At 40.3% G+C, this 26911-nt stretch overlaps 1 protein-coding gene across 3 annotated transcripts in view; it reads left to right on the top strand.

The window, feature by feature from the left end:
• Positions 1-26911, top strand: part of camk2b1 (calcium/calmodulin-dependent protein kinase (CaM kinase) II beta 1) — a 62942-nt gene that overhangs the window by 9507 nt on the left and 26524 nt on the right. For all 3 annotated transcript variants that reach the window (XM_061816581.1, XM_061816578.1, XM_061816580.1), the window contains exons 6-12: positions 8635-8707; positions 11378-11480; positions 12416-12499; positions 12596-12690; positions 14427-14549; positions 14637-14720; positions 16546-16588. In XM_061816581.1, coding sequence (XP_061672565.1) covers positions 8635-8707; positions 11378-11480; positions 12416-12499; positions 12596-12690; positions 14427-14549; positions 14637-14720; positions 16546-16588 — 605 coding nt within the window. The remainder of the gene's footprint in view (positions 1-8634; positions 8708-11377; positions 11481-12415; positions 12500-12595; positions 12691-14426; positions 14550-14636; positions 14721-16545; positions 16589-26911) is intronic.

Genomic DNA, 26911 nt, shown 5'->3' with positions numbered 1-26911 from the left:
AACAGTGGTGAAGTGTGCCACAGGTGTGACAGAAGAATTTAAGGTGGAGGTGGGACTGAATCAGGGATCAGCTCTGAGCCCGTTCCTGTTTGCTGTGGTAATGGATAGGCTGACAAATTAGGTTAGACTGGAATCCCCTTAGACCATGATATTCACAGATAATATTGTTATCTGCAGTGAAAGCAGGGAGCAGGTTTTGGAACTATTAGAAAGGTGGAGGCACTGGAAAGGAGAGGAATGAAGATTAGTAAAAGCAAAGTAAAACAGAATATATGTGTGTGAATGTGGCGAGGGTGTTGGAGGGGGAAGAGTGAGGCTCCATGTAGAAGAGATAGCGAGGGTGGACGATCTCAAAATACTTGGGGTCAACAATCCACAAAAATGGTGAATGTGGTAATAAAGTGAAGAAATGGGTCCAAGGAGATTGGGACAGCTGCTGGACGTTGTCTGGTGTGTTATGAGACAGAAGAGTCTCTGCTAGAATGAAGGGCAACGTTTATAAAACCGTGGTGAGGCCTGCCATGATGTACGGATTAGAGACGGTGGCACTGAAGAGACAACACGAAAGAGAGCTGGAGGTAGCAGAAATGAAGATGTTTAGGTTCTCTTTAGGAGTGAGCAGGTTGGATAGAATTAGAAATGAGCTCATTAGAGGGACATCCAAATTTGGATGCTTTGGAGACAAGGTTCGAGAGAGCAGACTTTGATGGTTTGGACATGTCCAGAAGTGAGAGAGTGAGTATATTGGTAGAAGGGGGCTGAGGATGGAGCTGGCAGGCAAAAGAGGGAGAGGAAAACCAAAGAGAAGGTTGATGGATGTTGTGAGGGAAGACATGAGGGCACTTGGTGTTAGAGAGGAAGATGCAGTAGATAGGTGCACATGGAAAAAATGACGCACTGTGGCAATCCCTTACGGGACAAGCCGAAAGGAAAAGAAGACCCTCGAAGAAAGACATGAACGGTCTATAATTTTAGTGGTTGGTGTATTTTAAAAGGGAAGGGAGAGAATATCAAAAATAAAATCGAGAAAAAGATTCAAATTATTTTACAGTTTATTGAGGGGAATTATTGTCTGACCTGCTAGCAAAATATTACTCGGTACATTGTTGGCCAGTACAGAATTCATATGTTTCCTGTAGTTGATCTTCAGCTCTGCATACACGTTGGGAAGAATATTGGACCACTCCTTTTTGCAGATCCTATCAAAATCCTCAAGGTTTTGAGACTGCGCCTTGGCAACTTAAAGCTTCAGCTCGCTTCTTAGATTTTCGACAGGATTTAGGTCTAGAGACTGGCTCGGCCACTCCATGATCTTAATGTGCTTCTTCTTTAGCCACGCTTTCATTTTTTTGGCTCTGTGGTTTGGGTTATCTTCATGCTGAAAGCATCCGATCCATGACCCATTTTTAGTTTTCTGGCTGTGAGGAAGTTGTTGTCACTCAGGATTTCACCGTACAAGGAACCATTCATTCTGTATATCCCTTGATACAGTGAAGTTGACATATGCCCTTTGCAGACAAACACTACCAAAGCATCTTACTTCCATATCCATAGTTGACAGTGGGGATGGTGTTCTTGGGTCACAGCTTGAATTCCCCTAACTCCAAACACAGCAGGTCTCATTGATTCCAAACAGCTCAAGTTTTTGACATCTCCCCACATCACCTTCTCCCAATCATTGTCTGAGTCATTCACTTGTTTAATTACAACCTTCGGACAGCCCTATACATGTGCCTTCCTTTCATTAGGGCACTGCAGGATTTTATTCCATTACAGCATAGTGTGGGATTTTAATCCATTACAGTTACCAAGGTTTTTCTCTGTGACTGTGGTCCTAGCTGCCAACCAGGAATCGGCAGGGGTTATGTGTATTTGTATGCAAGCAGTTAAGACATCACGTTAACGTCACATTTCACCATTTATTTTTCATAACAGTTGCTTTTCCTTCAAATTCCCCAAATACCTCCCTTTTTCTCCAGTACAAGAAGGCACATTTCTCTAAGTTTAGGTTAAATGCTCCCACGTGTTCCTTTTTTTCCACCCATGCTGCTTTCTATATTTCCCTCCCACCATTAGTCACTGACTCACAGACTCGACTCACTTGACAGACAGTCGGCGGAGGTACTGTACAATTGCGTGAATGTGACACTTCACCAGACAGTGCTGGTGAAAGTAAGAAGGCAAAAAAATCCAGGCGTAGAAAAAGATTGTGTCAAATTTCCACATGATGAATAACTCACTTAAATCATGATTGCAAATATTCAAATCTGCATATTTTGATGGATTAAATCTTGGCACTGAGAGAGAGAGGAAGACCGAACGCACATCGTTGATTAGTGTGCAACGGACTTATTATCGTTCACTTAGTGCCATTAGTCAGCTCCATTAGGTTTCATGATGATGGACCACTCTCTTCATTAAACATGTTTGTTTTATTGTGCTTTGTCCCACAATGAAGGCAGACAAGCATGCTGCCATAGCATGTTTGCATTGTACATACACTGTACTGTATATAAAAACCTATAAATTATAATTTCTTTTTTGGAGCATAAGCTTGAATTTAATATTTGAAAATGCAACAATGGAAACCAGTACTTTAGAAAATGCAAAAAATAGAAAACAGGAATGTTAAAGAAACCCACAAATGGAAAACATACATTGCAAAACACAAAATTGAAAAAAACAAATGTTCAAAATCACAAAAACTTCAAATACAAACAATCAAAACACAAACATTTAGAAATGCCAACGTTTGCAAATGCAAACATCCAAAAACAATTGGGGGTTTATCCAGGTGGCTACTGAACCAATATGTTGGTTATTTTTTCATTAATATGTTTTAAGCTTTTCAAATCAAATGTCATCTTTGAGTGTAGCAGCTGCGATACTAAACTCTTCTCCCCCCCCACCCCCCCATCTCCTTTCTTCTTAATGTCAGTCATCAAGGCCAGTTCCCTCCCCACCACCTACCCTCTCTCCCTTGGAGATCAGCAGGAAGTGGGACTTTAATTAGTAGTGATAATTAGTCGGGCACACACACACTCGCATGCACACAAGCCTGGAAATGTTTTCCATCGCGCTTTGACGGAATCACTTTATTGTCAATGTTTGATACGCTTAAATCTGTGCTTGAAGTTTTTTTTTCACTCCAGTAGGGGGCATATGGATAATTACTGTATTTGCGTTATGGCTATTTTTAAGCCATTTTAGCTGTAATGAGTCAATATAGAGCAAAATTGGCTGGCAGAAGATTTTTTTTGAACCTGTGATGTGATGTGAAATACAGTAATACATGATCAGTGTTGGGAATTAAAAGTTTCCCTGCGAACTAGTACAAAGTTCCAAAAATGAACTAATTCAGTTCAATAGTTCATTATTAAAATGTTGCACTTAGTTCATCACTCCAAATATGAGGTAGTTCATAGTTCTTTGTTTTTCAATATTTTGCTAGTGGGATCTTTAGACTCAAAATAGTGGCATTTCATTTCCTCATTCTTGCCAACCATTAAATCCACATTAGCAACCAGGTGCAGCTTTCACCCTACTGTCTCAAAAAGAATGAGGAAAAATGTGTGGCTTACGTAGTCTTTGTTTTAATTCATTGTTTAAATAAAAAAAAAAGAAAACAACTATTAACCCCTATGTGCAAAAACAGGACCACGTTTCTTTTTGCTATGTGAAACTGTCTTTGAAGATTTTTCTTTTCATTTTTCATTTTGATATTCCAATAGGAATTCATCTTTGAAGGACCTATGAAAAAATGGTCAAATTACCCCAAGGTAGTTCAAACCAAAATGGCAGTCTTTTATGACATGACATCTTGAAACTTTTTCTGTGGGTGATAGACACAACATTTCAAGTTTCTTCTTGCAATGTGAAAATGTTAAGGATTAATTTATAAAATATTCCGGTCGGGTGAGATCGTCATAGTCACCTGGAAAAATGGCCCAAATAACCCCTAGATGGCCCCGTCAAACCAAAATGGCAGACTTCCTGTTTTTTCATATATGGGTGCTTCAGACTTTTTTTTAATCAGTCTACTCATGGCATGCTAACTGAAACTGTCATTGAGAGCTGAATTTTCAAAATGTTCCGGGAGGACAAGTTCTTCTTTTAAGAAACATACATTTTCACCTATATAAACACATACGTGCTAAATTTGATGAGTTTTGGAGTCCTGGGAAACCACTCAAAACGGCTTATTTTGTTGTCTAAGAATGGTCTGAATCGTTTATACTATTCAATATAATATGCCTAATAAATAGGAGGACAGAAAATGATTAGACTGTGCAATGGGAAGATTTCTGGACTGTTCCTAGTTAAGAAATTGAGATGGGTGCATGTTGACGCGCCAGCACACGTGCACACGTGCACGCACGCACACAACACGTAAAGCTCTCTTTCAGTCCTCCCACTCACTAGACACTGTGGGTGTGAATCCTGCAGGCTGCGTGTCTCTGAGCGCTTGCCATTAGTCACATATTCTGCTCATTACACTCGCTCATTGCACCTTGTCCTTACACACACACATGCGCGTGCACACACACACACACACACACACACACACACACACACACACACACACACACACATATCTCTTTCCGTGTAGCATTGGAAAAACACCTTGCCACCAGCTTGCCGCGTCCTCTCTGAATCACTTTCAACTGATACATAAGCGTTCCATTTAGCATGTGTACTCAAATAGCTTCCTCTGCTCTAATACTAGATGCCATGCCTCAACGAATAGCAGTGTTTCCCACTTAAACAGCTAACCCCGACACCCACATGAAACATTACCTTTTTTTGTTTTTTTTTAAAACCACAAAGGGATACAATTTGGTTCTGTATGACACAAATTGACACTGAATTGGTCACTTCTAACCAAAATGACAAACTTCCCATGTTGTATAAGCCATCGCTTTTTGAGGCTTTTATTTGGTTGGGTTTACTTAAATTTAAGATATTAAGTGAATCTGACTGAATTTCTTAAAGGGGAAATCCAGTGCTTTCCATGAACAGTGTATCCAATAGGTCATGTAATACCTCTATGTACCCTATTTTGACAATGTGATGTTAAATCCTCTCTCATTTAATAATGTTTTGGGAATATTTTTTTATCAACAATTACGAATTTTCAGGGGCGCTGCATTTTTCACGAGTCACATGACCTATGTGCGCGGCTGTGCCGTGTACCGTGCCGCAACAAAGGCTTGATTACATGGGACACCATTTATGCCCAGCGCTGATTTCTCAGATCTATCCTCATCTGATGAAGAATTAGCAGTATCGGTTGATCGGGAAGAAGGAGGAATACTTCCTTACAGATTTGAACCTGTGGCTGTAAATGCTAAATATTCGGATGGTTCTTTGGGCAGAATGACGCGGAGTCTGAGTACTCTGGAGACCTACGCACGGGACATAAGTGCCTAAACAAAGGCCCCCGGAGCTCAAGGCCGACAGCCGCGGATGGTTCTTTGGACTGGCATGACGCGGACTTGACGAGCAAGCTCTGGCGGCGGGCCGCAAGCCGAGCTTCCAGGTGGCGGAGGCCGTGAGCTCCGAACGCCGAAGCTAGGCTAAAGGTCTCTGCCGCCACCAAAGCTCGGCTAACGGCCTCCCCGGGCGTCGAAGCTCGGTTCGCGGCCCGCCGCCGCAGCTTGCGGCCTGCCTTCGGCAGCAGCAGAGGCCTTTAGCCTAGATTTGGCGTATGGGGCTAATGGCCTCCGCCGCCTGGAAGATCGGCTCGTGGCCCGCTGCCAGAGCTTGTTCGTCAGACTCCACGTCATTCCAGCCCGGATAACCATCCGAGGCTGCCGGCCCGGAGCTCCTGGGGGCCTTTATTTACGCACCTATGTCGTGTGTAGGCCTCAGAGTAGTCAGACTCAGTGTCATTCTGCCCCAAGAACCATCTGAATATTCAACATTAATTACATCCATAAGTTCAAATCTGTAAGGAAGTATTCCTCCATCTTCCCGATCAACCGATAATGGTATTTCTTCATCAGATGAGGATAAATACGAGAAATCGGCGCTGGGCATAAATGGTGTCCCATGTAAACGAGCCTTTGTTTGCTGCACGGTACACGTCACATCCGCGCACGTAGGTCATGTGACTCACGAAAATGGCAGCGCCCCTGAAAATTCGTAATAGTCGATAAAAATCTTCTCAAAACACAATTAAATGACAGAGGATTTAACATCACATTGTCGAAATAGGGTACATATTACATGACCTATTGGATACACTCTTCATGCAAAGCACTGGATTTCCCCTTCGAATATATAATTTTAGACAATGATACTGAGCTAAAATGTTTGCTCTATGGCAGCCTTTTTGCCTTTTGTGGGGCCATCTGAGCCTACTCGTGATTGACGTGTGGACCAAATTTCATTTTCCCAAGTGAAAGTGGCTTCGGGGCTGAATTCTTCATCCACTCCCTCTCATGCGGATGTTTTTAATCCTGATGCCATGAATTTGTAGGTAGACCTTTAGAAAAGACACATGGGATTGGAATTTATGGCCCTCACCTTTACAGTAATGATATTACGTTCCCTGCAACAGTGAATATGAATGAATGGATGGATGGACGGATGGAAGGAAGGACGGACAGACGAACAGACAGACTGAATGACTGACTGGATTCTGTCTCAGGTCTCAGTGTGCAGCAACCACATGGATGGCCTGGCTTTAGTCCACCCCATTTTAACACTGTGTGTGCGCGCGCGTGCGTCCATGCATGCATGTGTGTGTTTCAGTAGACATCTCTCATGGCTTGATCCATCCAGGCATCGTATTGACTCCATAAATATGTTTAGTTGTGGCAATAGACTTTTGGATGATTGTATATCATTCTAATATTATAGCAATATAAGATGTTGTGCAATTAGTTTTATCAAAAAATAATGGTACCTCTTTTATCTTTGATATACAGCTAACCAAAAGTTTACGTTCCCTGTGCAAAAGCACGTGTTTGATTTTTTTTTTTTTTTTTTTTTTTGGTCTCATTGTCTGAAGTCAAATCAGACTAAACCTCTCCTGTTCAGTTCAGTCGGGATCACCAAAATTATTTAATAGTAATGAGAGATCATCTCATTATTGTGGGACTTTAATATGGTTTTTGTTGAGGTCAAATTTTACATACACAAAAATTCCGCTGTCTTTAAAGGATATGGGGAAGGCCTGATAATGAGGTCATGGCTTTGGAAGCTCCTGATAGGTTGACTGACAACACATGAGTTAATGGACGGTGAACCTGGGGTTGTTTTAAAGTTCACATTTCAAACACTCTGCTTCCTTGTTTAAAATCATGGGATAACAAAAAATATCGGCCAGGAAATCAGAGAAAGAATTGTGGTGGTCCACAAGTCTGGCTCATTTTTGGGTGCAATTTCATGATGCTTGAAGGTGCCACGTTCATCTGTTCAAACAATTATATGCAAGTATAACCATCATGGGAATGTCCAGCCATCACACTGCTGAGGAATGAGATGGGCTCTGTGTCTCAGTGATGAACGAGTTTGGTCCCAAATATGAAAATCAACTCCAGAACACAAGCTAAAGACCTTGTGAAAATGAATGAAACTGGTAAGAAAGTGTCATTATCCACAGTGAAACGAGTCCTGCACTGATATGGGCAGAAAGGCCACTTACCGAGAATGAAGCCATTACTCCCAAAGAAGCATAAAAAGCTAGATTCCAGTTTGCAAAAAGACACAAAGACAAAGATCTTAACTTCTGGAGACATGTCATGTGGTCTCATCAAACTAAAGAGGAGCTGTTTGACCATAATGACCAACATTGCATCTGGAGGAAAAAAGGGGTCACTTGTAGACCTGAGAACACCATATCAACTGTGAAGCATGCCGGTGGCAGCATCATGTTGTGCAGCTGTTTTGCTGCAACAGGAACTTGAGCGATTCATAGAATAGAAGGCTTCATGAAGAAAGAATATTATGTAGAGGTATTAAAGCAACATCTGAAGAGATCAACCAGGAAACTAAAACTTGGTTACAAACTGGTCTTCCAAATGGATAATGAGCCAAAGAATACTGCAAAAATGGTTCAAAAGCGGCTTGAGGATAACACAGTCGATGTGTTGGAGTGGCCATCATAAAGTACTGATCTGAATTGTATCAAAAGTTTGTGAGAAATCTGAAAATATGTGTGGGAGCAAGGCAAGCGACAAACCTGACTCGGTTACAGCAGTTCTGGCAGGAGGAATGGGCCAGAATTCCAGCAAAGTACTGCAAGAAGCTTGTGGAAGGTTAGCCAAAACGTTTGATCCCAGTCATGGAGTTCAAAAGAAATGCTACTCGATATGAAGGAAATGTACGTAAAGTTTTGACCTCGAAGAAAATAATGTAAAATTCTCTCTCTCATTAATGTGGCATTTAGTACAATGAAATAATTTTGGTGATCTTGACTGACTTGATTTGATTTCAGACAATGAGACAAAAACTGAAATGTGTTTTTGCACAGTGTAAGTAAAGTTCTGCCTTAAACTGTACAGTATATATTTTTAACAATAACACTATACATGGTATTCATAATAATAGTACTTATAAAATGCAATATTAATTTGAATTCTTCTTATAATGGCATTTTATTCCATTTTTGCATATTTTTGCATACAGCCACTGCATCCAGCAGATTCTGGAGGCCGTGCTTCACTGCCATCAAATGGGCGTTGTGCACCGAGACCTGAAGGTGAGTGGCACTGAAATTGTGCATTTGTCGTCAAAAAGATCAGGAATTTTCACTCAATAATCTACAAACAAAAAAGTTGCAACTAATATTCCGTTATTTATAATTAATCATGCTTTTTACTAAAATAAATACATTGGTTTATAAAATGATTATCTATGTGGTTTTTTTCATGCATTTCAAAACTAATTAATGGAATGCATTTCATTGTAATTTAAATAGTATTTAATGAAACAAATAATGTATTAAGAAACCATGCAAGACTGCGATTGGCTGGCATCCAGTTCAGGGTGTACCCCGCCTCCTGCCCGTTGACAGCTGGGATAGGCTCCAGCACTTCCGTGACCCCTGTGAGGATAAGTGGCTAAGAAAATAGATTGATGTATGGAAACCATGCAAGATAAAATAATACTTCAATGTATGTGCAATTTGAATTCTTTAAATTTATTACTCAATTATTTAGTAAAATAAAATTTTAAAATGTGTATCATAAAATAATTCCCTGATTTTAAAAATTTTAATCAATTTCAGTAATCTCTCACTACATCGTAGTTTACCTGTCGCAGATTTAATCCATCACAAATTTAAAAAAAGATGCTTATATTGCAGATAAATTTCTACATCGCTGGATTTTAACAATATATTTTTTAATTGATGTGGTCAAATAACCATATTCTACCCTTAAACATTAAAAAAAGAAAATCCATTAAAACACATATTAGAAGTCTTTCAACAATTCACTTTTCCATGCGTGGGTGAGCAATCAAGGGGCGGGAGATCAGAGTGAGAGTTTGTTGACAACCTCAGTTACGTCTCACAGTCGCCGTGTTTTGTTACTTTATCAATCAATGTCAGATAAATACACTTATGTCCAGGCGTTTATCATTGGAAGAGGTTACAATAATTTATTTCAAGCCCACGATGCTGCACAAACGTTCTTTTCCTTCCAAGGTACATGGCGGTTAGCGGCAGTGAACAATGGTAACAGTAGCAGCTAACGAGCAGTAAAGATGGAACTTCTCGACCTGTTGAAGGAGGATAGAAGATTTGTGCTCGTCGTCAGTCATTAGGGCACAAAGGAATTTTTGGTCTGGTACCTAAAAAAGGACGAGAATAATAAAATGATAGCTTATTGCTCTTCCCACATGTGCATGTGTATGTTCAAAATTGGCAATAACTTCAATGTGATTGTACGTACCCTTGTATGACAGCGGAGCATTTGAGAATTTTAAGGCACTATTAGATTTGTCATGGACAACATAATGTATGAGTGGGCTGAATGGTAGTTAGCGTTTTATTTATTTATTTATCAACCTTAAATGGTAATCACTAGCATGCTAATGTGAATCGTGAATGCTAACTGTTTAGCAAAGTTGTTGTGTTTTTTTTTTTTTGGGAGAGGGTGGGGTGACATCTTTATAATAATTGATTTGAAAAAGATTAGATTGTGACAGCCCTAGTTTTCACGTAGTTGTAGGGTTGTAAGTGTCTGGAACTTAATCGACAAGGGATCACTGTAGTTGGATTTTGTTGTAATTATTGTAATATATAATTATTACAATTTACATTTACAACCAGTATTAGTGTTAAAGCATACGTGCATAAAATCTTGTATTTTAATAATAATAAAATGAATTCACACTTAAAATAAAATTATATACACAATTATTCTATTGCTGTATTTAAAAATCAATAAAATATGTAAACTTTGATTTTAACACAGGACTCAGTTTGTAATTTTGCTTAATTGCATTTGATTCTAGTTTAGAATTAGAATTTATAAATTAGAATTATTAAAAAAAGATGCATATGCATAATAATTAATTTTATCCATCTATCCATTTCCTGAGCCGCTTATCCTCACGAGGGTCGCAGGAGTGCCGGAGCCTATCCCAAATGTCATCGGGCAGGACGTGGGGGGTAAATCCTGAAGTGGTCACCAGGAAATCGCAGGGCACACGGAGGCAGATAGCAGTCGCACTCACAATCACACCTGGGGGCAATTTAGAGTGTCCAATTAATGTTGCATGTTTTTGGGATGTGGGAGGAAATCGGAGTGCCCTGAGTAAACCCACGCAGGCAGAGGGAGAACATGTAAACTCCACCCAGGTGGGTCTGGGACTTGACCCCTGGTCCTCAGAACTGTGAGGCTAAAGCTCTACAGCTGTTCCACCGTGCCGTCTAGTTAATTTTAATGAAAGACGAATTCACATATGGTTTTTCTTCTTTTCAGGAAGTGAATGACAAATGCAACCGTAACAGTTATATTTTGTCTATTTACATTCTTCCAAAAGTACGCCTCCCCCTTAATAAACGGCCCCAGAGACAATTTGCCATAATGTAGTCAACCTAAACTGATTAGTGACTTTTAAGAGTCCCTCATTTGAGATAGTCCTATTCTTATTGAAAAAAGAAAGCAGTGATGTCAAGAGAGAGACAGTACGGGGTCCACATGGGGATAGAGGCCCATTATTAGAGTCTCTGCTCACAGAGAATAATGAGATGCACTATTTTATCTGGGCCACCGAGATTGAGCGTATACAGCAACGGCACACCACGTCAGGCTCAAGGCGTGGGGGGGTTGGTGGGTGGCGAAGTGAAATGTGTCATGTCTTTAAATAGCATCCATCTTTGTGTTTTGTGTCTGCTGTGTTGATTTGTCAACCCCCCCAGCCAGAGAACCTTCTCCTGGCCAGCAAATGCAAGAATGCCGCGGTGAAGCTGGCCGACTTTGGCCTGGCCATCGAGGTGCAGGGGGACCAGCAGGCTTGGTTTGGTAGGTAGACAAAACAGAAGCGGCATCTAAGACACACAAACACACTTTCTTTTTACATACACATCATGTTACCACCTCAATAAGAAAACTGGCTTATTATTTCAGTAGGGAGGCAGTCGTGTGGGAAGCAAATGCTGTGAAATGTTATCTGCAAGCTTTGAAAGTGGACATATAATTACCATCTAGTGGATAAATATAAACAAACTATTGAGAAAAGTAAAAAAAAAAAAAAAAAGTGCTATCTGATTGACAACCAACATCAATGTCCAACATCAATATTGACACATGCCTTTCATTTCAGTGAAGCGTCCCTGAGGGAAACATTTAACTGCGCATACTGTTGCTGCATGGTTCGAAGCTGTAAAAAAATCATCATGATATCTGCTGGAAAACTAATCACTCGCACTGTATAACATCAATAGCGACATACACTCATCATTTAAGAAGCAAGGCCCCTGTGAGGGAGCCCGAAAACTGTGCAAAATGGTGCTGCATGCTTTGAAATGTGGAAGTAGTGGAGCCGTTGGGATGGTGGAGTAATTGTAGAGCATTGCCTTCACAGTTCTGAGGACCAGGGTTCAAATCCCGGCCCACCTGTACTTTGCATGTTCTCCCCGTGCCTGAAAGGGTTTTCTCCGGGCACCCCGGTTTCCTCCCACATCCCAAAAACATGCATTACTTGGAGACTCTAAATTTCCATGTATTGCTGCGTGCTTTGAATTTAGACAAGTATTTCTATCTCTTGGACAAATATAAATACAACATTAAGCAATATTAATTGCAGCATAGCTTCTATTTCAGTTGCCAACCCCCTTTTGGTGGGCAGTAAAGGGTTTGGAATGCTGCTGCATGCTTAGAATGCGTGACAAGAAGAAAATGAAGAAAAACACTCTCCATGACTTTTCTGCATTATTTCTTCATGTTCTTTTCTAAAGGCTTTGCTGGCACACCAGGGTACTTGTCCCCTGAGGTCTTGAGGAAGGAAGCATATGGAAAACCTGTGGACATCTGGGCCTGTGGTGAGCTCGACTTGACATACACACCCTACTTTACGTACTTGACATAGCATCTCTTCACTTACAATGATGTGTGTGTGTGTGTTTGTGTGTGTGCAGGGGTGATCCTGTACATCCTGTTGGTAGGTTACCCTCCTTTCTGGGATGAGGACCAGCACAAACTGTACCAGCAGATCAAGGCTGGGGCCTACGATGTGAGAGCCCAACCTTATCCCCCCCTCCCCTGACCCTCCACCCTTCAAATGATTCTTTTTCTTTTGCTTTCCTGTGTTTAATTTCCTTATTTCCTTACTCTAACTTCTTCTCTTACCGCTTAATTTTTATTTACTAATCCTCTCTCGTTACTTGTTCTCATCTTGCTTCATGTCCTGCACTGTAGCAGGTACAGTGTAGGTATGTATGTGGGTATCCACTAAATAGACTGATAGAAAAGGTTTTTGGTCGGTAGATAGGAAGGAAGGAAAACACATGGGTGGTAGTTATGTACGAGTGAGAAAAGTAAATGGGAAGTTGGGATGTATGAGTTTATAGGTAGGAAAGTAGTAAAGTATGTGCAAAAGTGGATGGGAAGATAGGTAGTTAAGTGGCTGGGTGGATAGGACAGGTGATAAGTAGGAAGGTAAGAAATGTGATGGGCAGGACATTAGGATCTTTGCATGGGCACCAACTGCTGGTGTTTTTCTGTATTTTGTTATGGGCAGTTGTGTTGTTATGGATAGGACACAAATGTTATGGAGAAGACATCTTGTGTTCACTTGGATTAAGCAAGTGAGCCAAGTCTGCCAAACTTTGTCTTGTCTGCTGACACAAAGAAGAACCCGCCAACCACCAATGAAAAAGAAGTGCGATCACCGACTTCGAACACCAATTAAGAAGGACTGTGCATGTCATCCATGTGCCCAATGTCTTACTTGGGGAGATCAAAACTGAGGCTTGACTTTGGAAAAGAAAATAGGTAGGTACTTGCTTGGTAGGGAAGGATTGTAGGAAAGTATGTGGGTGGGTAATAGGTGGATATTGGTATGAAAGCAGATGGGTAGGTAGCTTGGTAATAGGTTTTTAAGTTGTTGTGTAATAGATGCTGTAGGTAGATAAAATATGTAGATGGGTTGGAAGGTACTGCAAAGGGGAGGAGAGGAGTAGATGGATAGGTAAGTAGGTTGATTGTTGGACAGGTAGACATTGAGATGGTTGGGTAGATGGGTACTATGGAGGAAAGTCAAGGTATGGGAAGAAACATCAGTTGGTAGATGGATAAGCAGGTACGTATGTAGGGAAGTAAATGGGTGCGTAGGTTGATTGGCGGGCAGGTAGGAAAGTGGATAAATGGGCTGGCTGTTGGGCAAAGTGGTTGGTGGGTTTGTAGGTATCTAGATTGGTAGATAAGCCAATGCAATGTCATCCCTCACTCTGGCTTTCTGGCATTCTTGTGGGTTCAGGTTAGGAGGTTAAGTCTGTATGTATTGCTGCTCCCATGTGGTTGGCAAGCAGTTTAAAAAAAGTAACCCAAGAGAAGGATTTACCTGAATAGTCCCTTCTCTTTCTCTCCTTGCTTGGCTCCACTGTATCGTTTTCATGTTTCAATGAACTTTCTTTTTTTCCACTCACTTCCTCTGGTCTGGCTTCCTCTCGCCTTCTCACTTTTAAGCTTTGCCGTCTCTTCTTTTTTTGGCTGCCGTTACATAACTCTTCTCGCATTCATATTTTAGGGGGTGAAAGCCTCCCCTTGGGCCACTTTTTTTTAACTGCTTGCCAACCACGTAGGAGCAGCAATACATAAAGACTTAACCTCCTAACCTGAACCCACTAGACACATTTTGTAACATCAAATCACTTCCTCTGTAGCAAAAAGAAACCCACCAATTTGAAGTAAAATTATTATATTTGGGTCATTCTATATTTTCAGTATTTGCTTTCTGTGGCCTTCTAGTTCCCTTCTCCGGAGTGGGACACAGTAACACCGGAGGCCAAAAACCTGATCAACCAGATGCTGACCATCAACCCAGCCAAGAGGATCACTGCCCAGGAGGCCCTCAAGCACCCATGGGTCTGCGTAAGTGTCGCATACAGTGCTGTTGACCTATTTATCATCTTGATGTATAGCTTGAGCTCTGGTTATAATTGTGCTCTTGCTGTGCAGCAACGGTCCACAGTGGCTTCCATGATGCACAGACAGGAGACAGTGGAGTGCCTGAAGAAGTTCAATGCCAGGAGGAAACTCAAGGTTTGCATGCCTCACTATTTTCTCAATTGTCTTGAGTCTTTCTATTTTCTTAATCTGGTTTTATCTCACCAGCATGTTCCTTAATCTTTCAGTTCACAATTATTCATCACACCGTGCCACAAACAAAAGAATGCCTGCAGTGCTTTGGCTTCTTTTGTCTCTGAACTATTTAAGTCATTGCGCTCTCTGTTTTAAATTTTTCATTTATTGATTTATTTGAATTGAAACATTTTTTCACATGACTTTTGCGCTGCACCACTGCTTGTTTCTTTTCAATGTAAATGTTTTAGTTATTTGTTAAATATGATTATTAGTATTAATATTCTATTTTATTTACTTTTCAGTGAAAGATCTGCGGCATCACCTATTAATTTTATTTTAATTTATTCTTTTCTTTTGATTCTATTTTGTATTTTTTGTTTTACCTTTTTTAATGTTTGTAGGAATTTAGAGCTGTACTCCCATTTTTAAGAACTTATTTGCGTTTTTTCCCCAATATTTTTCCATTTTTATATATATTTGGGTTTTTTTTAGTTGTACTCCCATTGACTTTTAATATACTTTTGTTTGTATTTTTTAGTGTTATTAATTTATATTTTATTTTGGGGTGCAATGCCAATTCTTATTATTGTTGATTTATTTTGAACTACAGAAGCACCTTTTTATTTTAGATTTTGTGTCCATCCATCCATCCATCCATCCATCCATCATCCATCCATCCATCCATCCATCTTCTACTGCTTATCCGACCTCGGGTTGCCGGGGCAGTAGTTTATATTATTATACCGAGGTATTCCCAGGATAGCCAAGAGACATAGTCTCTTCAGTCTCTCCTGGGTCAGCCAGGGTGTCTCCTTCAGGTGAGACATGCGCGGAGCACCTCACTTGGGAGGCGCCCAGTAGGCATAGGAATTAGAAACCCCAGCCACCTCATTTTGCTCGTCTCAATGCGAAAGAGCAGCAGCTCTACTGTGAGCCTCTCCCGGATGACCGAGCTCGCTCTACCGCTAAGGGCGTGCCCAGACACACTGCAGAGCAAACTCATTTTGGCTGCTGGTATCTAGTGTCTTATTTTCTGTGTGAAATGTGTTTTATGTAGAGTATGTGTGTACAGTGGAAGCTCGATTTACTTGACATCGATTTAACAGATATCGGAAGTAATGTACTGTCGCTTGACAGGCTTTGACACGGTCTGTTAATTCTGGTATTGAACACAGTTGTTTCTTAGCACTGTGGCACTATATACAGTAAGTAGAGAATGGGACATAAGTACTTCCGAATTACAGATACACAATATGATCCAATCCGACATACAAAGTTCTGGAGTCTGTAACATGTTATTTTTGGCGGAGAAACAGTTTTAGCTGTTAGTCTATGGCAATGGATTTAGAACTAGGAAGAACACAGATTTCTCGCAGATCATGAAAATGAACCACCTTATCTTACCTATCACTCCCTCAACAATGTCTTCACTAAGAACAGCCACATGGTAATTTGGATACATTTTTAAACTTTTCAAACATTTTCCAGATTTTCATCTATCTATCTATCTATCTATCTATCTATCTATCTATCTATCTATCTATCTATCTATCTATCTATCTATCTATCTATCTATCTATATCTATCTATCTATCTATCTATCTATCTATCTATCTATCTATCTATCTATCTATCTATCTATCTATCTATCTATCTATCTAATAATTTATTTTTTTTAATCCATAATCTAGATAAAATATATGCTTTTGCATCCATTTTTAATAATAATGAAGTATAAATGTGGCTCTCCTTTGACATGTTTTAAATTTTGTTTCACACCCAGGGAGCCATCCTCACCACCATGCTAGTCTCTCGGAATTTCTCTGGTAAGTCTCTACCACACGAGTCACAGATTTTACATTAAAAAAGCCATGCATGAGCTCTATTTAGACTGAGAGTGCACCCTTAATACTATTGCTATTAGAGGATCATGTCACCATTTTGGAGGAAAACCTCACAGCTTACCTCAATAATTGTCAGTTGAAACGTGACAATGGCAAAATGTTGGCCTGCTCCTCTGCAAAACATCCATTGACGCACGTGTGCTTTTGAAAGTTTGTGTTTTTTCTTGTAAGCAGATTTATATGTGCTAAACAGTTTCTGGTGACTTTCACCCTCCCAGGTGGGGGGAAAACTTGTCTTCCTTTTTAATCACTGTTAAATTGTGGATGTATGTAAAATTGACTGGGAGTTTTGCTTCCTTGTAATTTTCATTTTTGAAGTTTGCTGTATGGCTTGAACTTCTCTTTCATATTTGTGTGGATATGCACTATCTCACAAAAGTGAGGACACACCTTTCACATTGTTATATCTTTGAAAGAAAACCCATTATCCATTTTTTTTTCCAAACTGCGCTGGCAGCAGCTTAGGCTACCAAGCCCTGACGTCCCTCTCCCAAGCCATTTCGTTCAGCTTTTTGTGTGGGGATCGCAAGGCATCCCCAGGGCAGCCGGGAGATGACCCTCCAGCATGTTCTGGTCATCTCCAGGTGCTCTTCCTGGTAGGATGTGCCCAGAACACTTCACCAGGGGCCATACTATTCAGATGCCCGAACCACCTCATCTGGCTCCTCTAGATGCAGAGATGCAACAGCTGGACTCTGAGCCCTCCTAGATGACCAAGCTTCTCACCCTATTCTTAAGGGAGAGCCCAAATTCTCCACGGAGCGAACTCATTTTGGGCGCTTGTTTCAACGATGTCGTCATTTTGGGCCCACTATTTGATCCTAAGAAGATATCTCAGCCAGTAAACCAAGAGCCTCACCTTTCGGCTGAGTCTGCATCCTTGCGGATGCTACATTGACCAGCTCGTTCAACTTTGGAGGTGCTGATTTTCATCCCAGCTATCTGACACTGTGTTGCGAACCGCTCCATCAAGAGTTGCAAATGACGTCTTAATGAAGCCATCACAACCACATAATGTGCAAAAACATGCAATACTGAGGTCAACAAAACCAGAACCTTTCAATGCCTTGACTGACTACTGACAGTGAGGATCCCACACTGACACTGGTCATACGGGGACCGAACAGCCTTTATTAAGGGTTCCGATACTTCCATACTCCTGGTACCTACTATATGGTAGGTCCCAGAGGACCTGCTGGGGGACTCGGTCGATTGCCTTTTCCAAGTCCAAGAAAGGACATATAACTTGCCTTGACAATTCCCCATGCACCCTCGAGGACATATGAAAGTAGGGCATACAAAAACCAAGGTTTCCTCTGAGTAGTACTGTTATCAAGTGTAAATTGACTTCCCCTGAAACAAATTAACACACACCAATATCTAATGTCTAAATCTCTGGCAACAGAACTGAGTTGACCCCCAAGTGAAAATGTTGGACCCAATTAGCCATTTTACGTTACTGAATCAAAGGCGTTAATAGGCCACAGATGTTTTAAATTTGTCCTTATCATTTTCAGAATCTCTTATATTAGTCACTGGAAGTTCAACGTGACACTTCAATAACTGAGGATCAGAAAAACAAAAACCAATTATTTTATTCAAAGATTATGAGGTGTGTACTCACTTTTGCTAGATTCTCTACTGTATCTGTGATACAAGACAAAATGGAGTTATGTCTTTTTCTGGGTTATTAAGGTTGACTGCTGTGGTTTATAACTAAATAAATATTGCCACAGTAAGACCCAATAGGTGACCGAGTTTGGGTTGTTTGTGTGCTACTTCTGCCTTCTCCTTCTTCTTGGCTTGTGATGATGTTTCTTTTTGCCTTCCACAGGAAGTACCTATACATCATAATTGTCAGGTGAATCAGAGTCAGAGAGAGGGATTTAAAATTATATTTAATGGTGACATCTTATGCTCTTATGTAAAACAGTTCCCAGGTGTTGAGTGCGGCTTTGCTACCATGACGACTGGCAAAGGGGTGGTAAAGCTAGGGGCTTGCGACTAGGCGAGCGGCATCTACTTGTAAGAGCGCATGGGAATAAAAATAGCAAAAAATGCCCGTGAAGACAACAGAAGCATTTTCATTTGTGGAAGCAGCACTTTATACACTTTGCCAATTTGTGGGGGGGATACTTGTAAGTGGCACATGAGGCAGTATGGGTAAACATAAATATGTTTAATAAAAACTCAAGAACTGTATGTGCCACTCAGCACTAATCTCTGCATCTGACATACGTCATTGCATTTTTGACATTGGTAATTATCATGAGAAGAAGAATATTTTATTTTTGAAATTCACCTGTTAAAAGGTTTCCTCATTAAACTTACACGTGAATATGAAAATATTGTGACATTATACTTGGGAAAATATGGATGATTTTATTCTCACAAGGTTACATTATTTTCATTTTGACAAAATATACTTTTTGTCTGAAGATATTTTTTTCTTCAAAAATATTTTTAGATACACATGGTAGTTACAGTTACATAATTGGCGATCTTGGGGGGAGGGGGAAAGTCCTTTTTCCCTAAAATGCCCCCCTTATATGTAACCTCTGGAAAATAAGCTGCATGAACATTTATGCAACAGCTTTTGTGAGGTCAAGTTATATATGACTCACGCTTCACAGAAAAAACAATTTCCGAAGGCAGACGCCTTTTCCTTGTGTGTTTTTATTAATGCGTGCCTAATATATTGGCAAGTGTCTCCTGGCTTCACCGAGGAGGCAGTCTTTGGGATTCAATAAGCTCATTTCCATGCGGACTTGACAGCTCATTTTGAGACCAAAAGTGTATTTGTCATGTTGTGGTTTTTTTGTTTTTCTTTTTATGACATAGGGTGGTATGCTTGGATTTATTTTATGTTTCTTATTTTAACATAAAATTATTTCAGTATTTTGTAGTCAGTATTTTTATTTAATATAAATTTATTTCAATTATTTTTTCCTGTTTTGTATTTTTTTATCTTGATTTTAAGATAGTTCTTTATTTGTCATTTCTTTTTACTTTCAAATAAATGTATTCATAGGTATTTCACTATTTCATTTTTAAATTAATCCAAATTGATTTTTGATTTCATTACATAATTTTGCAGTTTTATTCTTAATTTGATTAATTAAGTTCCTTTGTTTCTACTTTAATAAAAACATTTGTACTTACTTATTTAGTTATATAGTTTAAGTTATAATTTTAGTCATATATATTTGATTATAGTTTCTATTCATTTTAATTTTTATTTGAATATAAATTTCATTTAGGTTCATTAGTTATTCTTTACTTTTATTTTTGCTATGACCAAATTAAATAGATATATTTTTTAACCAATGATCGATCAAGGAAATTGGGTTGATTTTAGCCCGTTTTGGCTTTTTTACGATGTTAACCCGCCAATGGGAAGAAGGCTAAATTACCTCTCTCTCTGACATTGCTTACCTGACAGACATTGTTGTCTTGTGTGTCACTTAAACACTGGTGCTGCTCTGTGATTGGACATTCAACTCTCTTTTGCCCTTCCTCTTCCTGTCATTCTCATTTCCGTCTTCGCCACGTAATCCTTTCTTTCCCACCTGTGTGTGTGTGCGTGGTCGGGTGTGGACAGTGGGCAGCAGGCAGACCACCGCTCCGGCCTCTGTGGTTCCGGTCTCAGTTGCTGCGGGTACCGCCGCAGGGTTGGTCGAACAAGGTAGCGCACTGTGGCATGACCTGTGGGCATGCCGCTTCCTTGCTCCCCCCCCCACACTTTCCACTCTCTTTTTTCTATTCTTTCCCCCTCTCTCCTCTCAGCATGGAAGCTCAAAGCATGATGGCTGACCATGTCTTCCTCTGCATCTTTAGCTGGCCTTCCATCTTTCATCCAGTTTTTATTCCCACAGGAAATAATAGCACACCTTTAACTTTTGAAAATTTCAAATTGTTTTTTTAAGATTGGTAACTACCATGCAACTGTGAAAACAAGTCAACTGCTCTTATCCTATCTTATCCTGTAGAAAGCAAAAATCCTTCCATGCATCCATTTTCTGTACCGCTCATTCTCACTCGGGTCACATGCGTGCTCAAGCTTATCCCTTGACACTTGATGAGAGATACATCCCGATTCATTCGCTAGATAACCATAATGCTCACATAAACAATCATTCAAACTTATGGGAAATTTAGAGTTCTAAGTCAACCGAGCAGGCATATTTCTGGGATGTTGGAGTAAATTGGAGTGCCTGGAGAAAACCCATGCAGGCACAGTGAGAACATGCAAGATCCACACAATAGAGGCTGGATTACAACCTGAGTCCTCAAAACAGCGAGGTAAATGTGCTAACCAGTCATCCATCGTACCACCTAAAGCAAAAATCAGTTCACAGTGCATGTCAGAACAAGCGGGGATCAGGAGATCAAAGGAACTGCCTGATGAGCTTAGAAACAAAATTGTGGCAAAGCACAGATCTGGCCAAGGTTACCCAAGAAAAATCTGGTGGAATTAAGGTTCCTAAGAGCACAGTGGCCTCCATAATCCTTTAAAAGAAAAAGTAAAGAAGAACCCAATGATCACTGTGGCTGAGCTCCAGAGATGCAGTTAGGACAATGGAGAAAGTTCTAGAACGGCAGCTATCACTGCAGCCCCCCAACCATTCAGAGTGGCCCAGCAGAAGCCTGTCCTCAATGCAAGGCACATGAAAGCCCACATGGAGATTGCGAAAAAGAAAAAACACCTGAAGGATTCCAAGATGGGGAGAAATAAGAGTCTCTTGTCTGGTGAGACCAAGATAGAACATTTTGGTCATAATTCTAAGAAGTATGTGTGGAGAAAACCTGGCACTGCTCATCACTGGTGTAATACTGTGTCAGCAGTGAAGCATGGTGGTGGCAGCATCATAATGTGGGGGTGTTTTTCAGCTGCAGGGACTGCACGACTAGTTAAATCAAAGAAAGAGGAATGCGGCCAAGTACAGGGACATCGTAGACAAAAACCTTCTCCAGAGTGCTCAGGACCTCAGACTGGGCCAAAGGTTTTCTTTCCAACAAGCCAATGACCCTAGGCAAACAGCTACAATATTGGCGTGGCTTCAGAACATCTGTCTGTTCCCTGACTTAAACCTAATTGAGCATCTCTGGAGAGACCTGAAAATGGCTGTCCATCAACATTCACCCTCCAACCTGCAGAAGTGGAAAGGATCTGCTACGAGGAATGCCAGAGGATCCCCAAATCCAGGTGTGAAAAACTTATTGCATTAGAGTTAAGGCATCCCAAAAAGAATCATGGCTGTTAGCTCAAAAGGGTTCGCCTACTAAATACTGAGGAAAAGGACTAAATACTTATGTGAATATTTTCATTTTTCTTTTTCAATGAATATGGAAAAATTTCCCCAATTTATGTCAGTATGTGGTCCTGTGTGTACATTAATAAATTAAAAAATAGTTTAATCATGAATTAGATTTATATACATTCGTATAAATTGTATAAATGTATAAAGATTTGTATAAATATATATATATATATATATATATATATATACATGTTAAAAATACATTCATGTATTAATCTTTCTGCAATGTCATTTTAATTGTTATTCTATATGTATTTAAAACATTACAAAAACAACACTACAATTTTTATTTACAAAATATTTGTTTTTAAATAGGGTTCGGTTTATTTAATAGAGATAGAAATATTTAGTGGCGGCACAGTGGAGCAAATGGTTAGAGGATTGGCCTCACAGTTCTGAGGACCAGGGTTGAAATCCCGGCCCCAAATGTGTGGAGTTGGGTTGTTCTCCCCGTGCCTTCACGGGTTTTCTCCAGGCACTCCAGTTTCCTCCCACATCCCCAAAACATGCATTAATTGGAGACTCCAAATTGCCACTAGGTGTGATCGTGAGTCTAAATGGTTGTTCATTTCTATGTGCCCTGCGATTGGCTGAGTGTACGATCAGAGTGTGCCCTCCCTCCTGCCCAATAACAGTTGGAATTGGATCCAGCAGTCCCGCAACCCTTGTGAGGATAACTGGCTCTGAAAATGGAGGGATGAATATTTACTAACATTTCGGTCATAAATATAAATGTATGTGTATTCCTGTATTGTGTTTTTAATATAATTGTAATGATATTCATTTATACATTTTGGCCTGGACACTGTTAAACATCCCTCTGCCCACAAGACATATGGCATCGGCTAGAAAAGTTAGCCATGTTTGCCCATCTGTCTAGCATATCTACTTCCAATTGAGGCTCATTAGTCAAAGTCCATAGCAGAGGTTAATAGCTGCTTCCAAAAAAATGGACGACTTGTGTGATTTTGGGCATGGGTACTTGAGTGTTTTGGTTTTTTTTTTTTGCATCCATTTGTGGTAGACATGTCTGCCAAATTTTGTGTCGATTGCTGAAGTTTGTCTGTGGCTGATTTTTTTTTTTTTTTTTTTCTTCTTCTAACTTTTCAAAGGGCGCGTTGCATACGTTTTCAGTTAATACATACATCATAAACAGTAGTTATAACAAGAAACAAGGTCAAATATATGCACATTTTTTATACAATGGATTTCATGGACTTATTTTAGCAAATATTGTATGAGCAACTCTCGTCTTAAAGTTTCACACAATGGAAATGTGATATTACAAGTGTATCACAATTACTGAAATGAACTGAAATGCATTGAATGGAAGGCCGAGCTACGTATCGTTACTTGACTTCATGTGTTCTAAAACGCCCTCATTCATCATCATCATTATCTTCATCATCATCACCACCATTATTACACTTGCCTCAGAGCATGGCTTGCACCCATGCTGAGTGCCTCCTCTTCCTGTCCTCTATTTCGTCTTTGCCCCATCCTCTTCCCAATTCTATTCTATCACCAGCATCATTTTCTCTTCTTTTCTCCCACCATCATTATTACTTCTCTCTCTCCCTACCTCCCTCCCTACATCCCTCTCTATTTCCTCTGGCTAACAAAAGGACGCTGGGGTTTAAGGATGGAATATCCTGGGAGTTGTGGGGTGAATACTGCATGGAATGGGTGGTAGGGGCACTGGAGTGGGGTCACAATGATGGTAAGTTGGGGGAGCCTGTAAGTGGATTTGTGGTGCATGTCAGCACTGTTGATGATGCGAGGCTGGGCTGGTTCTTACTTAGATGACAAGTAAATAATCCTGAAGGGGACATACAGTAAATAGTTAGGCCAACAAGTATGGCTTATATTACCGTGATGACGTTAGGGCATTGTGAATACAGGAGTGGGCTTCTACTTGTGGGAGCTCGTGGGGAAAAAAACAAACTGCTCTAAAGATTATGAAAGGATTTTCACTCAAAGCACTTTGTACATGGCACTGTAATGTAATGCCACACTTCGAACAGTACATTATGTACACTGCTCTCCATTCCGTACACTTCATGCAATACACTTCGTGCAAAACACTTCAAACTGTATATTGCACGTCCCACACTGCACTTCGTAATCCACACTGGAAATTCCTCTTGTAGAATAACTAAGGAAACAATCGTGTCTTTGTGTTTTTAAATACAAAGAGCTATTTACATGATACATGATGAAAGGAGGAGAGGAAGGCGAGGGGGAGATCCCGGGCTGTGCTCTTGTTTCCCACATTCTCTTTGAACCCAAAAACTTCAAAAAAAAAAAACCACATTACAAGGTCCTTCAGTCAGATTCAGTAAATTTCCATATTCAGGACATTGTCACCATGTACCCAGCCATCAGAGTTATGGAACAATAAAATAATAGATTATGGCACTAAACCTTATAAATGGAAAATATAATTCATTTTGCCAACTCAACTTGATACACTGCACGTTGTTCACTGCACTTTGTACATTACTCTTTATTTGTATACACTTGATATGCTACACCTAGTGTGAGTCATCTTCACTTTGTACGTTATACTTCATACAAACTTTTTATTTTGCACAGTGCAGTTTGTATGCTTTGCTTAGTACAAAACACTTTGTACAATACATTTCCTGCCTTACACTCCCAAACGCTGTACTCTGTACTCTACACTTTGAACACTATACTTTGTATCAGAGATGTGCACAGCTAGACCTCAAGTGTTGTTCTGGCATTAACCCTTGTGGCTGTCAGGCAACGGTCATCAGGTCTATATGCTGGGATTACTCTTATCTTCTACAAGGTTTTGTACTCATGATGCAAAGCCTTCTCTTCCTGTTTATTGATGTTAAATTGTTATGTTGCCATGTTCATGAAGAGAGAAGGGGGGAATTTACAGACTAGCTGCAGCAGATAGAAAGACTGTTTTACAGGCAGATAATTCAAAGACAGATAGTGGACTAGAATGATGGCCCAGAATTTCCTCTGAGGTTTCTGAATGTCACTTTCCGTGGCCTCTCATGTTCAGGTTTTTGCTTCAGTAACCACCTAAGCTGTGTTCCACTTGGCCAGCCGGTACCCATCAGCTCCCTTCAGAGTCCCACAGGCCCAAAAGCCTCGACAGGACTCCTTAATCTTGATTGGAACCCTAACCATTGGTGTCCACCAGCAGATTCGTGGATTGACACCACAAGAGGCAGCGACCACCTTACAAGCAGAGCTCCAGCTGGCCACGTCAACAGTTGAGGCGTGGACCATGGTTCACACTGACTCAATGTACAACCCCCAAAGTGATAGTTTAAGCGTCTTCTGACTCTCCCAAACATCTCCATCAGACCCTTACCATATGCTTGGGTCTGCCAGATCAGATGAGCATCTTTCCCCACTTATTGGAGCTCTGCCCCTCTCTTCACCCGACCCAAAACATGCAGCCATTTGATGACACAACCACAAAGGTAATCATTCAACTGCCAAGTGCACCTGTGGATGGCCTCATGTCTGAACATGGTGTTTGTTATGGACAACATATGATGAGCACAGACGTCTAATAGCAGGACACAGCTTGGGTGTATGCTTCGCTGCACTTATCCACCTGTTGATCTCCTGCTCCATTCTTCCTTCACTCGTGAACAAGACCCCAAGATACTTGAACTCCTTCACTTGGGGCAGGATCTCATCCCCGACCCAGAGAGGGCACGTCACCCTTTTCTGACTGAGGACTATGGTCTCAGACTTGGAGTTGCCGATTCTCATCCTAGCCACTTCACACTCTGCTGCGAACCACTCCAGTAAGCGTTGGAGATCATGGTTTGATGAAGCCAACAGAAGCACATCATCTGCAAAGAGCAGAGATGCAATGCTGAGCCCACCAAACCTGACACTCTCTTCGCCTCGGCTGTGCCTAGAGCAAGCAAAGCGATCTGGGCATAGTAGAGTGAAGACGAGCGAGACCAGCTAATTATGTTTACCCTCGTGGTAAAAGTAAAAAAAAAAAGGAAATGCTCTTATTTTAAGATGCAATGACTGTCTGAGTATGTGCAAATAGAAGAAAAAGCTGTGAATCCAGTCACGATTTTCTCTTTTTCGAGTGAGAATGTTCTGGTCTGAAAAATGTGTTGCGAAGCCAAAATGGAAAATCAGTTGACACAAGGAAACGTGTGGATAGAAAGGAAGCTGGACTACCTCAAGCGTCACATTTAGCACAAGTCATTTGAAAGCAGTTAGAACTGTACACAGATTTAAGTTGGAAATCAGAATCGGTACTTCATTGGGGAGAGCGCCAAAGAGAAAACACTAGTAAACACTACATAGTAAACTTGTTTGTTTGCATTAGTAAACAAATCAAACCCTGAGCAAGTTAAAATTGTCATCGACAATGTTCGGCTACGCATCAACAGGAACGCATCTCTGCTCTGTTTAAAAAAATAATTCAAATTCACAGTCACATGGCAAAGTATTTTGAGTCTACCAGAATGCTGACGTAGGAAAAGTTATGCCTTTTGAATTTTTTAATTCAATCAGTCAATTTAATAGATCAGTTAATCAATTAATTAGTAATGTTGAATTTCCACCTTGACACACCTTTATAATCGCCGAAAGCACAGATTACAGTGCACAAAAAGATAGTTCTTATATTTTAAATACAGGGAGCAAAATTACGTTCACCGTCAAACTGTTTGGGAGTGTCATTCAGTTGTCAGCATTCACTGCGAAAGAATATTGTGCAAGCAGTAATTTCATTTTATACCAAGAAAAAGAGATGGTGATATGATTGTGAATTTTTAAAAAATTACGAAATAAATTTGGAAGCATGCTTTCAAGTTTATAATTTGTAGTTGTCTTGGTTTGGTTAGCAATGTATTTTTTTGGTGTAGTTAATAACTGTAAATGCTGTAATCTGATTCTTTTAATA

The sequence above is a fragment of the Syngnathoides biaculeatus genome, chromosome 4, assembly GCF_019802595.1.
Source record: "Syngnathoides biaculeatus isolate LvHL_M chromosome 4, ASM1980259v1, whole genome shotgun sequence".
In the NCBI taxonomy this organism is placed as follows: Eukaryota; Metazoa; Chordata; class Actinopteri; order Syngnathiformes; family Syngnathidae; genus Syngnathoides; species Syngnathoides biaculeatus.
The sequence above is the reverse complement of the archived record's forward strand: the minus strand, read 5'-3'. Positions and strand labels throughout refer to the sequence as shown.